Below are 18,795 nucleotides of genomic sequence, written 5' to 3'. Positions count from 1 at the left end.
ATGTTGCTGGAGCTGATTTGAAATGATCGATTCAGAGCAGCAACGAAACCAAAAAAGAAGATGAAATCGATTGATGAAGAATGCTGCAGACAGATTAATGTTGATTTGATGGTGCAAGGAACCAAAACTGTATTATGATAGCTACTATATCTCTATGCCAACTGCTAGCATTTGCAGGAGGTAAAAAGAAGCAATATGGATATGTGTATCATGGGCTGCAAGATAACCACAAGAAAACACCAGATTGTGAATGAAGTGCAGCACCTGCAGTTTCAAGTTGCAATATCTCAGGTACTGACTTAGAACTGACATCATTTCAAGAGTAATACAACATGCAAATCTAGTGAAGAAACACACTTTTGGCAGAATTTATACTTGTGATTCAGAGTTACAAATCTGAGATATGAACTTTTGTTACAGTCTGTGCTTCTTTTTTTCCTTGTGGTCAAATGGAAGTTGTTTCCTTTGTATTGCCCTTCCAACACCTTTTGTCAAATATAACTTGGTTCTTGCAGACATGACATACTACAAAGGAATCAAACTCCTTCCACCCTTGAAGACTATCGTTAACGAGAGAAAGGTAGAAAAGCAAACCTGATTGTAAAAAAAATAAAAAAAAGGGAAATAGGTACAGAATACGATAAAAAGAAATCATATGAAATTTATGTATATTAGTTTCTGCTTTTCCTCTTGGATTCTAGCTTAGTACCATTTTTAATCATTTCTTCGGCATCACTATCCATTCCAAGACTGAGAAGGGCGACGGCTTGAAGGTAGTAAGCAGTAGGCCACTCTGGTGAGACTACCTGTGCCTGCATAGCATCTCCAAGAGCTTCTTGCAGCATATTATTCATGAGGTATGATACACAACGTCGTGCCAAGACAGTTGGAGAAATCATTGACCCACCGTCCATAAACTGCAAGACCACAAAACAATAGAGCATTTTCAGCAAAAGTCCGTATTATCAAAATGAAAAAATATATATAAAAAATCACAAAAATTTCCTACCAAAATAGCATAAAATATTAATCATTCATGGAAAATTCGAGAGGAGAAAGACATCAAGACATAGATACTTGGGAAAACACCACCCTGTACCATCATTTGATTATATCCTATCAGAGTTTGACTGCTCTTCATTCCCCAGATATGAACTGAACCTTCAACATCATACACTTACTATCAATTTAAACCTATTCTCATTATTGCTAGTCGGCTCTTTAACTGAAACTCCTACCGGCTCCAAACCTTCAAGTAGATCTACAAAGTTGAATAGTTTACTGACAAAACCATTATAACAAGCACAGATATGTATCGGATATTGGAGTATAATGACCAGGAAGGAATCATATTTTATCAATGAGCCATAACAGTATTTGTTGATCTAGTAGTCATTTTTACCATAAAATCATGATCAATATTTTTTTAACCAGTCTTGCTGACAACATAATAATTGTTCACTTAAACAAAGCCAATTAACAAAAGAAAAAAAAAATTAACTAGCATTCACATCTTGGCTCAATAACTAGGACCTGGGTGTAGCAATCAATTGCAGTTCCAAAATCTTTAGCTCGAAAAGCATTGTCCCCATGCTTCTTAGTGTTCAGAGTTTCCTGAATTTGGCTGGTCCAGACTTGGAAAGACAACTGCAAAAGAAAAAAGTAAGCCCATGTATCAGAAAAGATTAACAGAAAATAAGTGGCAACTGAGAAGTTCAAATGCAAAAAGACACATCATACGAAAGGCCAATCACACATTGCATGTATACCAAATGATAACTAGCACCAATACACAAGTCCAACTTCAAAGAGATCTGCAAGCAACAAATGTGCAACACCAAAAAGTACACTTCTCATACAAAAGGTGCAAAAGTTTTGATTGGCTAGTAAAAACCTTTTAGACTTTCAGTAATATAATTTGAGAACTTTAGTAAACACCAACTTTGTTGAGAGATGAGATCAAGTAATCAATTGCTAATCAATCTTTGTCTCAAAAAGTTTCCCAGTTTCAATTACAAAAGATTATATCTGCAAAGATATCATCATTAGCAAGTTGTTTCTAGAGCAGCATATTGATCCAAAAAGTGGCATAAGTAAGATAAGTTTATGACAGGAACATCATAACCAGTTTATAGAATTTCAATTAGTTAAAGTTCATATATAATATGACTTCTAATGAATTTCAATAAAAGGAATAAAAACTTATACTTTGCAATGTGCATTAGTTGAGCAATTCTAAACTTTCTTACCCTAACTTAAAAAGCAAGCAGACATTTACATGCATGGACATAATATTTTATCTCAACTGTATCTACAATGATGATAACATAGACAACTCATCATTAAGATTTATTAGATGCAAGTTGAAGAGATGAGAAAGGTAGCAGCATGATACATATTTGAGCTCCAAAATGATTAGCATGTTCTCCATCAGCAGCAAAAGGATCCTTAATAAAAGAGAAAGGCGAACAAGAACTGTTTGCTTACATCGTTGGCTATTCCCTCATCATCCTTGTATCCAACTTTCTCCAGTATCTCATATATAGCTATTAAGTCCAACCTTGCACAAGCTTCGCCAAATGGTGATAATTTAAGCGTTTGCTTGGAAGTCACGGGACCACTCAGAATGCCCATCAGTGTATATGATGGCACCTGTGATATTGAGTTTCTTATATTTAGGCCAGGAATTTTGGAAGTAAAATAAATAAACTACTAAAATGATATGCATACAGAGGTAGTGTCAAACTGAACCCTGATATATGGACCATGTGGCATACCACATGATGCCTATGTATCGGAAGTGGCACTTGATGGATCATATTAGACAATAAATTATATGAATTTTTTGTTGTGCAAAGTCTACATGCATGAGACAGGTTCAACTTGGACACCACATAAGCGCCACTCATCAGGAATTTGGGCTGAACATTTTGTGCCTGAGTGCAGCAGCAATGCAGGAAATAGAATTTACTTCTACCCATATTTGATAATAATTTAGTACAGTTTACGCAAGTGATAGTTCATATTTCTGGTGCCAAAGCAGACTTTTGTTATCAATGTCAAAAATGATAATTTTGTTGGAAGTTGCATATGATAATTTTTTAAACAATAAAAGGCACATTAAGCACAAATTTAGGATCATTAATAACATGATCTAATATTGAAAGATTATTTGGACAGATTTTGAAAAAGGAAGCACCAAGGTTCTTCTAAAATATTAAACGAACAAGTGCATGCCTCCATATAAGATGGTATCCTATATGCATTGACCTTTCCCAGTCCATTTAAAAAATTGCCTTTTTCACAATCAGCCTATGCAACAACAGAATGACCTTAGTTCATGAAATAATGTGTGTCTTAGATGCCTTGCCTCTGCATCCTTTTCAAGAGATTCCAGATAAGTCACCAGTGACTTAACATTTGGCCTCTCACGAGGTTCGTATTGCAAACAACGAGAAGCTAATCGAACCAACTCAGTTCCATCAGAATTTGAGAAATGCCCCTCTAAACAAGAGTCCATCAGTGTCCGAAAATTCTTGCCACGAATCAGGTCAAGTGCCTGGAATAACAATTTCAAAGTTAACAATTAAAAGAAGGGATAGCAGAAGTGCAGTTGCATCATCACAGTATTGTACAGGAGAAAGCAAGTTATGAACCAAGGAAACACAATGAATCCTCCATTGCCGCTTGAAGAAGCCACAAACTATACTAAAGTCATCAACATGTGACCAACAAGAGTTTCCAGGGAGTTAAATCCGATAAAATAAAAAAGAACTAAAATCATGATAAAATAAAGACCTTTTCTTCGAAGAGTAAATTGACCAAGTTTTTGAAGCTTCAAAGGTTCAGTCGGTAAAGCGTATAAGAATAATATGGTCATTGTATCTGGTCTAAATTACTGAGAAGCATAAGATGGAAAGAACCTACATGGCTTGGAGGAATATGCTTTCCACTAAGAAGGTCGAGCAGAAGTGTCCCAAAGCTGTACACTACACTTTCTGGTGTCACTCTCCCTGCCAAAGAATTCCAAGAATAGTAGTAACTTAAGAAAATAAAATCCTTCTTTTTAATGCCTATTGCATGGCCTATCATGTTCAATAGCTAAAAGGAGGAAAAGGTGAAATTAGATACGCCTAGACTCTAGCATTTTCATTAAAAATCCAAGGTGCACTGAGAAACTAAGTACAATGATCTGCATCTATTCTTAAACAAAAAATTACGTTTAAGTCTTTAACTGGACGTCACAGACCATCCATGGTCGTGCTATCACACAACCCAAAACTAATATTCAGGTACGGGCTTGATGCATCATGCCCCAATGCTGACATTGTACAAGCATTGAACAAACTGCATGGCTGGTACAGACAGCAAGCTTGTATATGCAATTAGTTGTTGATATGTTGTGGTGATTCTTTTCAAGTTCATCTTAGTCAAATATGCAAGATCTATCAGCATTATAGATGCCTCAAGGAACTATGCAATCACAACATAAATAACAACCAGAATCAAACAACTCCAAGTTATCAAGATGCTAAAACAGGAATGTTCAGTATAAGCACTGATTATTCTAAAGTCAAAAACATTTTCAAGAACCGGAATCATATAAATCAATCACTTCTTTTAAGAATTTTATACCTGTCCTGAGGTACTCTGGTGGTGTGAAGGCCAAGTTTGTACTGTAGCTCTTCCCATCTCTACTATTCTTCATGAGACCAAAACAGGACAACCTGGGATTACCATCCTGTCAAACGCCAATCTTCAGTGAGTTAAACAACAAGTGAATACAGTGGAAGAACCTAAAGAAGGTGGCGGAAAGAAACATTGGAGATGGTAATAATATCACCTCATCAAAGAGAACTCTGTAAGCATTGAGATCATGATACAGTGCACGCCCTCTGCTGCTGCAATATTCTAATGCCTGGGCAAGATACAGCGCCACTCTTATCCTCATCGACCAACTCAAAGGTTGTGTATCCCCTGTCAATATGGACTTTTAATTAAGGGACTTGGCCATGAATGATGGAAATTAAGCCCTGAATTGATGGTTATGAGAGAGAAAATGCTAAGAGTGGCGCTGAATGATGGCTTAATTAAAATGCTAGAAATAGCACAAGTAGTTTGTCTACGTATCCACAAAGTAGATGCTTTGTCATGCAAAATTCAGGAACAACATCTACTAGTCATCCAAAATAAGACTGCTAGAATTATATGGAATTGGATCAGACCATCACATAATCCTATAACGTAGTTGATGATTAGAAAAAACGGATATCAGACTTTGGAAAGGGGGAAACAAGAGGGCTTCTTGTGATCAAGAAAATGGCATTCATAGAAGTAATGAGAGGAATGATGATTGAAGAAAGAAACATCAATGTCAGTGAAATCAGATTCATTTTTCCCTGAATGACATCATAAATTAACCAAAGGGAGGTCTCAGTGCTGCTTATTTACATACAGTGGAACAGGTGCTTGGCCAGGGTCTCGTGGGGCATGAACTCGGCCACCAGCAGCCTCTCGTCGCCCTCGCAGCAGCACCCGATGAGATTGGCCAGCCGGTCGCTCCGGAGCTGCCCCACCGCCCTCGCCTCCTCCTGCGACACCACGACCAGTTCCAGATCAGAGATCATCAGCAAGAGGAGGAAGAGAAATCAAGACAAGGGGCGGCCGGGACGGACGAGGAATTGTCGGGCGTCGGGCCAGGCGAACTTGTTGAAGCGCTTGATGGCGACGTCGCGGTCGCCGGGGAGGAGGCGGCCCTGGTAGACCACATTGGGGGCCTTCTGCCCGTGCTCGGAGACGATGTAGTCGGGGGCGAATCCGTCCGTGGCGGCCCGCAGCTCATCCAAGCTGTACTCCGTGAAGCCGCCGCCGTCGCTGTCGTCTCCCCCGTTCTCTGCACGCCCTCAACACCGACCCGAAAACCATCACACGAGCACACCGAACAACAAACAACAACACCAGTAGTAACACAAAAACACAATACCGAGCTCATCGGGTTCGAGCACAGAGGACTTGAAATGGGACGGCCACCAACAAAGGGACAATCTGGAGCATCGAGCTCCCATACTCGAGCCAATCTCTCAAACAGCTACACCTCCCACCTCCTGCCGTTCCTTGTACTCCGAATGAGAGGAGGAAGCAGAGAGGGAATAGTAGAATAGGAGAGACGGTGGTGGCAGTGATGGAAGTGGATCTCAGGACGCGTTCGCTGGCATACTTGTTCAGATCCAAGCCACTGTGCCAAGATAGTGTGCGTATATTTTAGACAGCAGTGGTGACTTTTGGCCACCGTGTTCCTCTCTCTCTCTCTCTCTCTCTATCTCTCTCTCCAAAGTATCCTCTGAGACAAAGCCGCCCTTCCCAGCGCTGACCTGACCGCTCCCTGTTTAAATATACGCTTTGCACGCGATCCCTGCCTTCGCGTCCGCCCTTCCGCTGCCTCCCATGTCTCGAGGCCGTCGATTGCATCCCGCTGCAGTGTGCGGACTGCATCACTGACCCAAATCGGCTAATACAAACTATATATAAATATAAATATATATATATATATATATAAATATAAAGAGAGAGAGAGAGAGAGGCTGCGAGGAAGACGATAAGCCATTTCTAACAGTGTGCGGATTCAAATTCCTCGTGAGCTCCATAATGGACAGTCACAGGAAACATCCTGTGGTTCCATATGTATTATACGTATCATTCGATGCGCATGCGGCCAGTCTCGTGTGGCTGCCCAGTGGAGGAAATGCCGATCGATGTCAGGGTCTTAATGCGTCCATGCTTTTGCTGTGGCCTTCGCTCCACCAACCTTTTTGTGATGATTGGCGAAGCTACGATTAGGGAGAAGACATTAACGGGAGGCAAGAAACAGTGATGATCATCATCATCCAGTCCACTAGTGGATATATTATAGCTCTCTGCCACCTCACAGCCTGGAAATGGGGCAACCTTTCTCTCCTAAAGGCCATTAAAGAGGGACCATTGTGTCCACCTGGTTTACGGTGCGAGAGTGACGGAGGAGCCTATCTTCTTGCTTTAGTGTGGTGCAGGAGAGAGAAAGGAGACAACTGCGGCTTGACCCAGGAAAACTTCATGGCAGAGTATTCCAAGACATCTGACCCAGGTGCACGAAGAGAGAAAGAGCAACGGAAATGGACGGCACGCGGACGTCGACACCGTGATGCCGGACGACATGCTTTGCCATCAAAAGCTCCAGAAAGAGAACTGCTCGATCGTATGCTAGAGGCGGTGGATGTTGCCAAGCCAAGTCTCCTCTCCCCGCCTCGTGGAGCTTCGGTGGTGATGACCAAAACTGAATGGTAGCTCACCGAACCTTGGACATGAGGTCGGGTGAGGACGAGAGAGAGCGGGGATCGGCAGCTGCGATCACCCAACATGTAGGAACCGTAAAGGGAGTAGAGCCAACTGTCCAAATAAAAATAATAATAATAATAATAATAATAAATTTATTATTATTAATTACATTAAATTAAATATTTTAATTTAATAATTTAATTAAATAATTAAATAAATAATTATCTCAGCAAAATCAAATCATAACACCGTATCGAAAGCCCAACTCGCTTGCGATGCTTCCCATCTGGAACACAAAAGACACTAACCGTCTATAAATGAAGTAGCACAAAGAATTCCTACTTATTTCTTAGCCACACAAGTGTTTGTTTTAAGGTAGATAAAAAGACCAAATTACATACAAAAACAATCCAAGAAAACATCACGACTGCAACTTATTCTTCGTACCCTAGCTTTAGCTCTGCCGTACTGTTGTGCCTTAGGGATTCCATCATAAGTTTCTTATTACTACTGCTGTCCTACGCCCAATCCTAAATACTACAGTAAGCACTACACTGATGTCAGTAGCTCCAGTCACGAGGGAGTCTAATCTCGTCGGCGGCTGCTTCTGCCACAGCGGTCGGCGGCTGGCAATTCAAGTGGCGGTTCTTTTTCTGATGTGATAGCGCAGCGCTGCTTCGCCCGAGAAGAGCTTCTGTCGAAGACAACACTTCAGCAAGGCAAACACTTTTGGCAAGCTGATACGATCGCACAGAGAAAGCAGTTACCGTGAGTGAGAACGAAGCCGCCGGGGAAGCGTGGCTGCGCTGCGAAGTCTTCCAACCTCAGGTTCAGCACCCGAACCACTCGATCAGGAACCAGCACGGTCGAACAACCTGTGGAGGAACCATGAGTTGGGAAGAGCACACGGTCGACAAGAGCGACGCGAGTGAGGACAATGTCGAATCCTCAAGTTGGGAAAGAAATGAACGCCGACCGCCGACAAAATATTAGCGGACCTAGTGACCAACATGTTGACTGCTTGCTAGATACGACAGAAGAGGAATACAGAGGCACGACGACAAGAGAATCCGAGAGGAGATTCTTGTCGTGAGGCGCATTTACCGGTCTTTTTCCGCGGCGCCAGCTTGTTGCTGGCGGTCCCGGGCAGGAACACGCCGGTGCCGGCGGACTCCTTCCGGGAGCCAGAGCTGTTGAGGAACACGGCGCGCATCCCGGATCCCGGCGGCGGATGCTGCGGCTTTCGAAGCGGAGGACACGCGGTGGCGGACGGATCCGGAGGCCGACCGCACCGGCTTTCGGCGTACCCCACGCTGCTATCTCTGGCTTTGCACTGCCTTCCCCACGCCGCCGACAGTCGTTGCTTCGCTGCTTGCTGCCGCTTCAGGTGATGAAACTGGCGGACAACAACAGAGGTCAGAGATCATAGGAGCAAAAATCACATGAGAAGACCAACGGAAGAAGAGACTGAGACTAACATGAGCTGCTTGTAGTTGACGATGGGTGAGAACAGGACCGAGGTCATAGTACCCGGCATTGGCGCTTTTGCAAGCCGTGGACATCGCCGGAGACTGCTTCATGAGCGGGCCAAGGATCCGACGGTCGCAGAGGGCAAGATCGCCAAAACGCCTCAGCCGCATCATCTGCCCCGGGGCCTCGTCGAGAAGGTCGCAGGTCTCCTCGCTTCGCTGCTCCAGAGGAGGCGACGAGACCAACGTGGGGCCGTTGACGCTGCCTCCCTTGTTCGAGGAAGACCGCGTGCACGGCGCGGACTGTGGCGATCGCGCCATAGCCTGAGCCGTCAAGAAAACCCCACCACCCCAATGTCAGCACATTCGAGGCGGAAAGCCCCAGTGGCTGATTCGTCGCTAACGACCAGCCACATATTCTTTACCTTTGCGCGGCTCGGAGCCGTGACGGAGGCGTCCTTGTCGTCGTTCCGGAGGAAGAAGCGAGCCATCTGCTGGGTGATGGCTTTCATATAGACCTCCTCGTCGCTCTCCGTTCCGGTGGTCGCCGACTCCACAGGTGACTCCGGGTTCGAGCCAAGCCCGAACTCGCATGGGATGCAAGCCCCAGCGAAGCCCGCCTCACACCTCTCTCCGCCCTCGCGGAAGAAGTCGGCGCAGAGGAACTCCGGAGGCAGCCAAATGTCTCCATCTCCGTACGATTTCGCCATCGAGGACAACGACCACAACGACAGCGACCGCGACTAATAGTCAGAAAAGCGACTCGACCGAGCGCTTCTTGTTGCTGGCGTCGTCGGAAGGGCTAAAAATAGCAGGGGAGGGGAGATGGGGTGGGTTTTGCGGATGACGGAAGGAACAGCAACGAGACAAAGTAGGGAGGAGAAATGGGGGTTTAGGTTTAGGTTTCGTCTCCCCGTGAGATTTTTTTGAACCGAGTCTCAGAGGAAGAATGTCCAGGGACGGTGGGCAATAAAGGGTGGTGGGTCGATGGGTCCGCAGCTCTCGCTCCTTCTCCCTCTTTTATGGGGGAGGGGGAAGAGGGACATTGTGATCAGAAACCCTAAATGGTCTCTCACCGAACAGTCCGATCCGGTTGGAGTCGGCTGGTTCTATGAGTATAAGATTGATAATACGTATCTCGTCTTAATAATTCCGGACGTCTTAAATCTTTTATTCAATCGATCAGTTGGAAACCTCTTACCATATTAGAATGATTCATCCTAAGCCTTTATTAGGATAGCACAATTCAAAGTCTAAGACACCGACATGCATCAATGGGATTTACAGTTGTCCAGAAGTTGGTAATGAAGCTGATTTGTTTAGATTTTATGACGTGTATAACTGCATCTGAATGGTAAAAATCAAATGCTAGATTTTTCTCCTGGACACCAATAATGATTGTCCGGTAGGGCTTTCTATAGCTCCCTCAGATTCCCAATCCGACAAAGGAATCGTCCTGCAAATGATTCGATCATGTCAAGTCAACATCAAACAAAAACCTCCCAAAGAGTTGCTCACCAAAACAACCGATCGATTCCTGTATGTCAACCTAAAACCAAAAGATAAGCTAAGGACCCTCTAGTGGAGTAGGTGAAGGTTGTTAGCTAAGCAAAGAACTCAATTGTTGATAGCAAACTCCTGACTATTTATCCTTACCCAATTTTTTAAGATCAACAACAGGGAAAAAACATTTACTGATATCAGCCATCTTACCGTTTAAAACTAAGATGCAAAACCTCTATGATATTTGTTGTATAACTCCTGAATATTTATCCTTACCCAATTTTTGAAGATCAACAAAAGGGAAAAAACATTTACTGCTCTCGGTTATCTTACCGTTTAAAACTAAGATGCAAAACCTCCATGATATTTGTTGTACAACTTCTGAGACAACACATCAGGTGACTGCACATTGTTGATTGAAAGAGAACATAAACTTCCTACATGACCGAAATCATCGCAGGAAGTGGTTATAACGTGTAAAAGTGAGATGCAAGCTGGACAGTGAACGGACAAAGAAATGCTAGAGAGATTCTTTAGAACTTGGAACATGAAGCTTTTATTAGCTAAGACATCTAACCTGTGACTTGAATAAAGATGGCCAGTTAATTCCAATCAAAAAAGTCTGACCAGTAAGCACAGGCTGTAGAAAATTTGCAGTCCAGAATATTCCTGTGCAAGAAAATAAATTCGGTTGAAGAAAATTTGCAATCCAGAAATTTCCTGATGAAAGAAAAGAATAGTGTTAGCAACTAGGCAAAGTTCAGCAGCAAGACTGATGCTCCTGATTGCCATAAAACCTACAGATTAAAGTTCTGCTCCAGGCACATGTTTCCTAGCTTAGGATTATTTAGATTCAACATGAGCATTCCCAATCAACTACGATTCATGGGTAGCATCAACTACAATTTCTGTAACTGATTGAATAAGGAATTAGCAACTGGTAAGAACAAAAAATAAAAACAGGACTTACCTCGCGAGGCAATACTTGTCCTTCTCTTATAAGCCTATAAATATCAGATTCACTAAAAAAAAAGGATGAACTGTCATGACAACCAATAAAAACAAATTATGAGCTTCGGAGCAACACTATTTCTTTCGTGGGCTCATTTCTATTTTAGATTAAATTCAGGCCAGTAAACAATTATTTTACCAGTTTGGCAGAATTGTCCACAAAGTTGAATAAGAAATGAAGGACATCCCATCAAGTTTTCCTTCTTTCAAGATCCATATTTGTTTTTCATATGACTTTGCTTTACACATTTACCAGCAAATATACAAACAATAAAATGAAAATAGAGGGCAGCTATTGGAGGTGAAAATAGAAACCTAGCCAGTCTTGCAAAGAATCATTCTTCTCATTTGGGACATTAGGACTTATCATTGTCATTGTTGTTCTTATTGTTGTTATGTGTTATAAAATGATGCAGATCCAATCTTAACATTCAAATCTTGCTGCTACATAGTTTAATTAAATAAATTATTTGTGCCTCTTTTCGGCATGTGGAGTAGTGACATCAAACGCACTGCAGCAAAGTAGAAATTATACAACAATGTTGTGCAATTCAAGTTTGTTTAGCCCAAAGAGGCATTCTTCAGAGTTCTGGGAGCATTTTCAATTCAAGGGTCTTCTTGTAAACTATTGATAATCCATAAATCCAGATACCAACTTTGATAGGAGGAATGCTGAAAACAGAAAAACCAGGACATGCTCATCGGCAATTATGAAGTCCAGCACCAAATCATACTGTCAATCAAAAGTCCGCCGTTTCCATATTCAGCTGGATGTCCAGAATTTACTGATCCATCTAATCTACAGCAAATGGCTTTAACAAGAAGAAACAAATATTGGGTCAATAAGCTGTTACAGGTAACAATTATAATATTGTCAGAAAATGTCAAGTATTATCTATTAAACAGAGAGATCATCACAACATGAGAAATAACTCTGTACAGTGACTAATCTCAAGAAAGCTTTTTCGTTTTAAATAGCTTAGAAGACAATGGAAGCACGTCATGAAATAAAAAACCCTATTTGTCTCCAGAGAAAAGAATTACAAAGAATTACAACCGGGGGGTAAAGAGAAAAAACAAATGAACTCAAATGAAGAGGTCAAAACATGTTGGCTACACTATAACTTTTATCAGCCTGTTTAGTAACCTTGTGCTCATCCTCACTTTCTAATCAGGCCAACGACCCAGTCGAGCCAAGCTAAATATTCAATAGGTGTGTCATGACCCAGGTCTGATGAGCTAACTGGCCTATAATTCTGTTTGGTTCAAACCACTGACCAAAATGCTTCAGCTAGAATTAGATCGAACCCTAGCATAGCGCATATGAGGCGTAGCCCAATGGTGGCTCCAAACCATGACGAGTTTTTTGACTCCATCAACAAGTAGTCTTTTCGTACTCGAGCCTCCTCACCATGCCCAAATACTAGGTCGGTTCTGATACCAAACATCACAACCCGAGTTTGATGAGCTAACTGACCTATAACTCCATTTAGTCCAAACCACTTAAAAAAATGCTTAAACTAAAATTATTGTAGTATATTTATCATACATTTAGAAGCCAATCTTAGTCTTTGCCCACTTCTGATGTGGGATTAATTGAGAGTCTTGCAAGTTGACTCTGATTAGCTACTGAGTATTTAGTGCCAAAACTATTTTGAGGTCAATCCATGCTCTAAGATGTTATTCAAGATTGGCTCAACATGGATTCCTCAAGCAAATTTTGCATAATAACTCAAAACATTAAAGAAGATTTATGTCTAATGCATATTCAGATTAATATAATGTAAACTCAATAAAAGAAAGCTTGAAGAGAAGACATCTGTGCAAATTTATAGTTATATTAAGAAATGATTCAGAATACCAAAATTTCTGGCTGAACTCACTCAGTAAGCTGCTAAGAATGCTACGAAAAAGTCCAGATGATCAGGACCACTGTAGCACACTTCTTTCCTGAGGTGCAGTCAATGTAATTTGTTGTTTGAATGTTACTATGATTTCTAATTTGGATCCTTATCCCAAAAAGCTGCTCTAACTTCACTCTTCTAAAGAGGTTCGTATCCTTGTTTGTAACATAAAAAGGCCATAGATTTTAGCTAAAAGGCCCGAGTTCACAAGAGTCTAACATGTCCAGTAAGCTTGATTAACACACTCTGTCCCACATGAATTCCTTGGAGAATATGGATCTTAAACGGTATATCTAGTTAGACTTAAACTCCTAATTTTCTTTCAAAACTTAATTCTGTTGTAGTTCAACAATCAATTCCTTCTCATGTTTTCATCAATATTTACCCATTAGGAAAAAAGAAAAAGGAGGTAGAAGATTGTAATTTACCAACCACACTCACAAATCTAAAATCTAACACTAATATGGAACATAACTGACCTGGCAGATAACACCTTGGTTGTTGAAGGCTATTTTAAATAACATTAGACTGTTGGGCTTATCCTTCTCTATTATCAATATTTGTTTTATACCTACATCTACTAATAACAATAATGTACATCAGTTAGCTTTCTTGGGGAGAACCACTTGGTCGGTCTATCACCTTTCTATGATTAATGGAAATCATCTTTTCGTTTCAATAAAATAAAAAAGGAAAACCATCCTGGCAGATCAGTTGGATGCGTAGGCTAGATCTAAGCATGTATGACAAGCAAACAAACTGCTGTGGAAATCATGATCTGCCAAATTTTGCTTGGGTGATTTCAAACATTGTAAGAACCCATGAAATCGTCGAAACTAGAAATGATGGAAGCAGCAACAGCTCCAAGAAAGAAGATAGTGGCAGTCTAATGTATAGAGATGCAGTTCAATGTCCAGACAATCTGATCTACATCCTCTAGCATGAAATGTTTTACACACATTAAGATATCAATCCAGTTCAATGTCCAACCAATCTGTTATATACTCTCTTGTATGGAAATGTTTTTGCAGACATTAGGGCTAATTAAAACTAAAACATGTTCAAATCTCGGAGTACTGAGGAGGCACCTTTGGCAAAACTCACCAACTTCGTCGTCTTCCCACCTTCCCTGAATTCGATGCCAACCAATTCATGGATCGATATTTTCGTACGCAATGTCACACACTCTATAGAAGAAACGGCGACATGGCCGAACTGGCAAGAACAAAAAGAAAGAGCGGGCGCATCGCTCACCGTGGTGCGTCTCTTCCATCCTTGCGGTCCTCAGGACCATCAACACGCAAACGCGGCCTCGGTCCCACTCGATTCGCAGACGGCAGATGAGGACCTAAAAAGACGCATTGTGATCATCGAAAAACAGGTGATCAAGAAGAGGAAGGAACCACTTGGAGATCAGAGTTAAGAGACAAAGTGAAACATTCGAGACGATGATCGATCTTCCTTCTGCTTCCCCTCCTCACCGCCATTTTTCGATCCTCTTCCTCCGATCCTCTTCCTACGGCAGTTACAATCGTATAATGAACCGAGTTCTTATATAAGAGGGAGATCCATCCGATATAGCGTTACTATTTAATGTAATTAAAATTTCTTTTTTTTATTTCTAAAATAATATCAAAAAATTGAAAGAATATACGATAATAGAATTAATTTTCTTTTTTCTTTATTTTCCTTGTATTTATCGCTAAGACATAATATCCATCAATTTTAATCAATTCAGTTTCACATATGATTAACTACACATCCAAACTCGTCATTGCTTGAGTAATTATTTATATTCGGTTCATAAACCGACGGAATAAGCACGGATACTGAAAATAACCGATTCTTCATCATCTCTTTGCAAATTAGGACGAACTATCAGGAATTGACTTTTTAACAAAAGACCTGCTTATATGTTATTCCTGTGTATTAAGGATACATTTCTGAGCAAACTTACAACCTCACTACAATAAAAGCTGGAGGTGAAAGGCCAGAAACACCACATATAGAATATACTTCTATAAAGACACTAGTATCTTTGTAATCTGCCAACCTAGACACCAAGAAACAAATCAAAACCAGACTTCCTCTGATGCTTAAGAGGACTCCTGTAGGAAGAAACCAGATGCGACCCGATCACTGGAATGGCAGTAGCTCTCCCAACAACCTGCCAGAAAAGGAATGCACAGTGAAAATTAGAGTAGCTGAAGCAACAAATCTCATACAATCAGATGTATTTTTTGAGCTAGATGTTTTTTTTTTTACATTTTATTATTCAGTGTTATGATTCTAGGGTTTATACAACCAGGAAGAAGACGGTGGGCACACGAAATTTTTTTGGGGTATGACAATAGCACACTTTCTGGGAGATGCCATATCAAGAAAATGTGATCGCCTAATATGGTTCTGTTTAATACTACAAATCTGATGAATGAAGGCTTATCAACTTGTAGTACTCTAATTCATATCTCACTTTGTTTCTTAGTTCATCACATCTGAATTAGTACTCTATTCAGATCTCATGTTGCTTCTTTGTTCATCTGTTGTGGAACTTGTAGCTTCAGAAACAACATTAGGACAGAAGACAAGCCATCATTGACATTGAGCTAATAAGATCACCATGTCATCCATGGTTCAAGCCAGAGTACAGTAAATGGTATGCACGAGTGAAGAAAAATGCTGTACACTTTTTTTTTCCCTTAAATGAGACGAGAAAATATTATGCATTCCACATGTATAATTCAGTCCTCCACAATCAATGGAACATAAGACAAAAACCATGTTTGGTTTTTAAGCTTGTATAGGCTATCAGCTAGCTTGTCATTATGGTTCAAAAAGGTTGCACAAAAGATTCAGCAAATGCATCAACCCTCTGAAACATTGTTATACAAATGGACTCAAAAAATAAGTTTTTATAATAATGTACAACAAAATGCAGTTTCAGAATAGTCAAACAGTAAGTAATGTACTCCAAAAAGATGGTGAAACTTCAGAGGTTCTTATGGCTATCTTTTGCAAGTTACAAATTCAAAACTCTTCCAACGACGAAGCAACAGCAAATAAGACACTCGGTGTTTTCAGATAATTACAAGATTTATCTAATAAGTCTTCAATCATATCAAGTCTATAGGATTCCACATTAAGAGAAGATGTTCTGGTTTGTTCAATCATTTGAGAAACATACAAAGCTCAGTTAACCAATATCACCTAAGAAAGAAAGCAATCATGTCTTTGAGGATTTTTTATTTTTTTGATAGATTCACATCTGCCATATATGAAGAACACGTAAATAATAAAAAGAAAGAGGGGCACTACTTTTAAAGACCAACAAAAAAATATTTTGAAGTTTGAACAAGGAAGAATAGTTATTAATGGCGATTATGCTCTATCCCTGAATAAAGTACTAATGCATTACATAATTCAATGCCCTACACCTAAAACAGAGGCAAACCATGTAGGTTCAAAATTAAGTGTCCCTCACGAGTCGCTAGGACAGACTTGTTGTGTCCATAATGTGCTGGAATTCTATATGATCACTTGTCCAATGAAGAAAAAATGATACTATTCATCAATAGCTCGAGACAGTCCAATGAATATTAGTCAAATTTATATAAACAAAGGGAAATTTGTATAACTAGAGCCCATGGCTTCAGAAATACCTTCTTCCTTAATAATGGAAAGCACACTGACATAATTAGTCTTCAATAGTACAGGGAACCTGAGTGAGAAATAGGAGAAAATAAACAGAGAAAAAAATTATTGAATTGCTCTTCTCTTGAATGCATGGTACATTAGCCAATAAATCTCTGTCATACCTTGCCACCATTCACCTCTGTTGGCAATGTTTGTGTCACCCGAACCATCCCCTTCATCAGCTTTATACTGATAGCATTAGAAAGTAAATTTGCCTATAACAGTTAGACACCGTGGCTTCCAATTTAATTTTGTTATTTTTTTCTGTTTCGCTTACAATTTTTGGAGCTCCAGAGACTTGGTTGGATGGAGAAGTGACATAGAAATCACGACCCCCATAGTGCACAGATGAACCGAAATAGGCTGATTCTTCAGATTGACCGGGATCAACTGGTTTACCATCCTTGCCCCGTGCTGTTTGCCTTTTGGTTGGACTTCCCTGTGATTTGCCATCTGCACATGGACATTTAGCTTTTCCAGGTCAAATTGAATGAAAAAGTTGGGAAAACCTAACATTGAGATTTCAGCCATGCTCGAAGATGATGCAGTCAGCTATGAGTTGCATAAGTGGACACAAAACGTTTGGTCCGTTTTCTTTCCGGTAATGGAAAAGGAGAATAATGGAGTACTCGGGTGAAAGTGAATGTTATGGCCGTCATATGACTACCTCGAACACCATAGTTAATCGGAACCACATCCATCTGAGCTTACATATGTCGATTAAATCTGTTGATTTTTGTTGGAGAAGAAGAAGAAGTTATGCAATGACAACACAACAAACAAGAGACGGCTAATCGAACATTAAACACAAAGCATTAAAACCCTAATCGGCATGAGCAATGGGAACGAGTTGGTTTATGTTAAGGGACCTGTTGCCGCGCCCTGAGCGTTCCCGATCGAACCATCCGCCCTTTGCTTGCTCAAGGTCCAGTACAAGTCACTCTGCGATGAATCCTTAGCCATCACCTGCAACGACGTAGATCGAACTCATTCGTTTAGGGTTCGTCTTTACGAGCACGATTGATTCAATCACAGAGAACGATTGATTCAATTTCCACAAAAAAAAAAATTTTGATTAATTAGGAGTCGATCGACGCACGAGCTGCAAAAAAAGCACGCACTCGATCCACAACCCTAGCATAATCCCAAGCCTCGAGATCCACAAACAAACCCCAACACAGGTCGTGAAACCCATCACCGAAGAGCCGGAATCGAAGAAGGACAGCTCATAATAACAAGGGGATCGCTCATCGAGAACAACCACCACGTACCGTGGAAGGAGGAGGGAAGACACTGCTGAAGAAGCCGGAGGGCGAGGAAGAAGAAGTGGAGGAGGACGACGAATTGGCGGGGGCACCGGCGTCCTGCTTCTTTCCTCCCTCCATGACGCCCTTTTCCCTCTTCCGCTGCCTGCGCACTTCGATGGGCTCTCTCTGGCGAACCACCCCCAGGAGACGATGAGGTATTAATAGGCGAGAGGAAGGCGGGGGGGAGGAACACGTGAAGGGCGATTAGGGCTCCAAGCGAGGACAGCCGGCCCCGATCCCACACCATGTGCTCGCATTTAAACCCCCCTTCTCTCTCTTTCGCTCTCTCTCTCTCTCTCAGAGTCTCTTACTACATCTTTCGAGATCCCCTCCTAAATATATCTACAATTTCTTCTTCTTTTTTTTACTTATCTCAAGTCTTAAATTTTAAATAATCCGAAAGAAATTCGTGAAAATATATTTTTATCTTGTAATTTTTTTAAACAATAATTAAGGGTTAATTAATCATCCGAAGTGCTCTTAATTTTCATTATATTACATAGCATATTTTTTTAATAATACCATAATGTCTCTCTGTTTACAGATTAAATCTACTTTTTTCAGTCCTAAAAATGAAAGATATTTTTCTATAACCAA

The 18,795-nt window shown here is 40.9% G+C and overlaps 3 protein-coding genes across 12 annotated transcripts; all 3 read right to left on the bottom strand.

Moving 5' to 3' along the window:
* Window positions 1-344: 344 nt before the first annotated feature.
* On the bottom strand, window positions 345-6,288 carry LOC103999645 (serine/threonine-protein kinase BSK5). 2 transcript variants are annotated; one of them, XM_009421449.3, is made up of 11 exons: window positions 5,984-6,288; window positions 5,676-5,893; window positions 5,456-5,591; window positions 4,844-4,977; window positions 4,636-4,741; window positions 3,928-4,013; window positions 3,371-3,559; window positions 2,488-2,652; window positions 1,534-1,647; window positions 710-917; window positions 345-594 (listed from the first exon to the last, which is right to left on the bottom strand). In XM_009421449.3, exons 1-11 carry the CDS (start codon window positions 6,063-6,065, stop codon window positions 446-448), a joined length of 1,587 nt encoding a protein of 528 aa, XP_009419724.2. In that variant the 5' UTR covers window positions 6,066-6,288; the 3' UTR covers window positions 345-445. The 2 variants fall into 2 exon arrangements, with proteins under 2 accessions (XP_009419724.2, XP_009419726.2); XM_009421451.3 differs by having other exon boundaries at window positions 528-917.
* A 1,317-nt stretch (window positions 6,289-7,605) lies between these two features.
* On the bottom strand, window positions 7,606-14,732 carry LOC103999643 (uncharacterized). Of its 7 annotated transcripts, none has more exons than XM_065085854.1 (8): window positions 14,627-14,732; window positions 14,453-14,546; window positions 14,287-14,327; window positions 9,206-12,106; window positions 8,790-9,104; window positions 8,416-8,707; window positions 8,079-8,186; window positions 7,606-8,005 (listed from the first exon to the last, which is right to left on the bottom strand). In XM_065085854.1, the coding sequence occupies exons 4-8, from the start codon at window positions 9,488-9,490 to the stop codon at window positions 7,872-7,874; spliced, it is 1,134 nt and encodes a 377-aa protein (XP_064941926.1). In that variant the 5' UTR covers window positions 9,491-12,106; window positions 14,287-14,327; window positions 14,453-14,546; window positions 14,627-14,732; the 3' UTR covers window positions 7,606-7,871. The 7 variants fall into 7 exon arrangements, with proteins under 7 accessions (XP_064941926.1, XP_064941922.1, XP_064941925.1 ...); XM_065085850.1 differs by having other exon boundaries at window positions 14,637-14,715; XM_065085853.1 differs by lacking the exon at window positions 14,287-14,327.
* A 331-nt stretch (window positions 14,733-15,063) lies between these two features.
* On the bottom strand, window positions 15,064-18,487 carry LOC103999642 (uncharacterized). 3 transcript variants are annotated; one of them, XM_018818750.2, is made up of 7 exons: window positions 18,163-18,483; window positions 17,761-17,857; window positions 17,559-17,617; window positions 17,169-17,344; window positions 17,014-17,080; window positions 16,858-16,916; window positions 15,064-15,365 (listed from the first exon to the last, which is right to left on the bottom strand). In XM_018818750.2, the coding sequence occupies exons 1-6, from the start codon at window positions 18,274-18,276 to the stop codon at window positions 16,893-16,895; spliced, it is 537 nt and encodes a 178-aa protein (XP_018674295.2). In that variant the 5' UTR covers window positions 18,277-18,483; the 3' UTR covers window positions 15,064-15,365; window positions 16,858-16,892. The 3 variants fall into 3 exon arrangements, with proteins under 3 accessions (XP_018674295.2, XP_018674294.2, XP_009419720.2); XM_018818749.2 differs by lacking the exon at window positions 16,858-16,916 and having other exon boundaries at window positions 18,163-18,487; XM_009421445.3 differs by lacking the exon at window positions 17,559-17,617 and having other exon boundaries at window positions 18,163-18,473.
* Window positions 18,488-18,795: the final 308 nt, after the last annotated feature.

This window comes from Musa acuminata, chromosome BXJ1-10 (genome assembly GCF_036884655.1).
Source record: "Musa acuminata AAA Group cultivar baxijiao chromosome BXJ1-10, Cavendish_Baxijiao_AAA, whole genome shotgun sequence".
NCBI lineage: Eukaryota > Viridiplantae > Streptophyta > Magnoliopsida > Zingiberales > Musaceae > Musa > Musa acuminata.
This window is presented reverse-complemented; position numbering and strand designations above follow the sequence as displayed.

Excerpts from the sequence above, each read along its gene's own strand:
- LOC103999642 (XM_018818749.2), bottom strand. The coding sequence starts at position 18,276 with ATGGAGGGAGGAAAGAAGCAGGACGCCGGTGCCCCCGCCAATTCGTCG. Across the intron at positions 17,618-17,760 it reads CGCTCAGGGCGCGGCAACAG|ATTTAATCGACATATGTAAG; the intron begins GTCCCTTAACAT and ends AAAAATCAACAG. Across the intron at positions 15,366-17,013 it reads CAGAGGTGAATGGTGGCAAG|GTTGTTGGGAGAGCTACTGC; the intron begins GTATGACAGAGA and ends CTTTTCTGGCAG.
- LOC103999643 (XM_065085854.1), bottom strand. The coding sequence starts at position 9,490 with ATGGCGAAATCGTACGGAGATGGAGACATTTGGCTGCCTCCGGAGTTC. Across the intron at positions 9,105-9,205 it reads CGGCTCCGAGCCGCGCAAAG|GCTATGGCGCGATCGCCACA; the intron begins GTAAAGAATATG and ends TTGACGGCTCAG. Across the intron at positions 8,708-8,789 it reads GTCAACTACAAGCAGCTCAT|TTTCATCACCTGAAGCGGCA; the intron begins GTTAGTCTCAGT and ends GTTGTCCGCCAG.
- LOC103999645 (XM_009421449.3), bottom strand. The coding sequence starts at position 6,065 with ATGGGAGCTCGATGCTCCAGATTGTCCCTTTGTTGGTGGCCGTCCCAT. Across the intron at positions 4,014-4,635 it reads ACCAGAGTACCTCAGGACAG|GGAGAGTGACACCAGAAAGT; the intron begins GTATAAAATTCT and ends ATTCTTTGGCAG. Across the intron at positions 1,648-2,487 it reads ATGAGGGAATAGCCAACGAT|TTGTCTTTCCAAGTCTGGAC; the intron begins GTAAGCAAACAG and ends TTTCTTTTGCAG.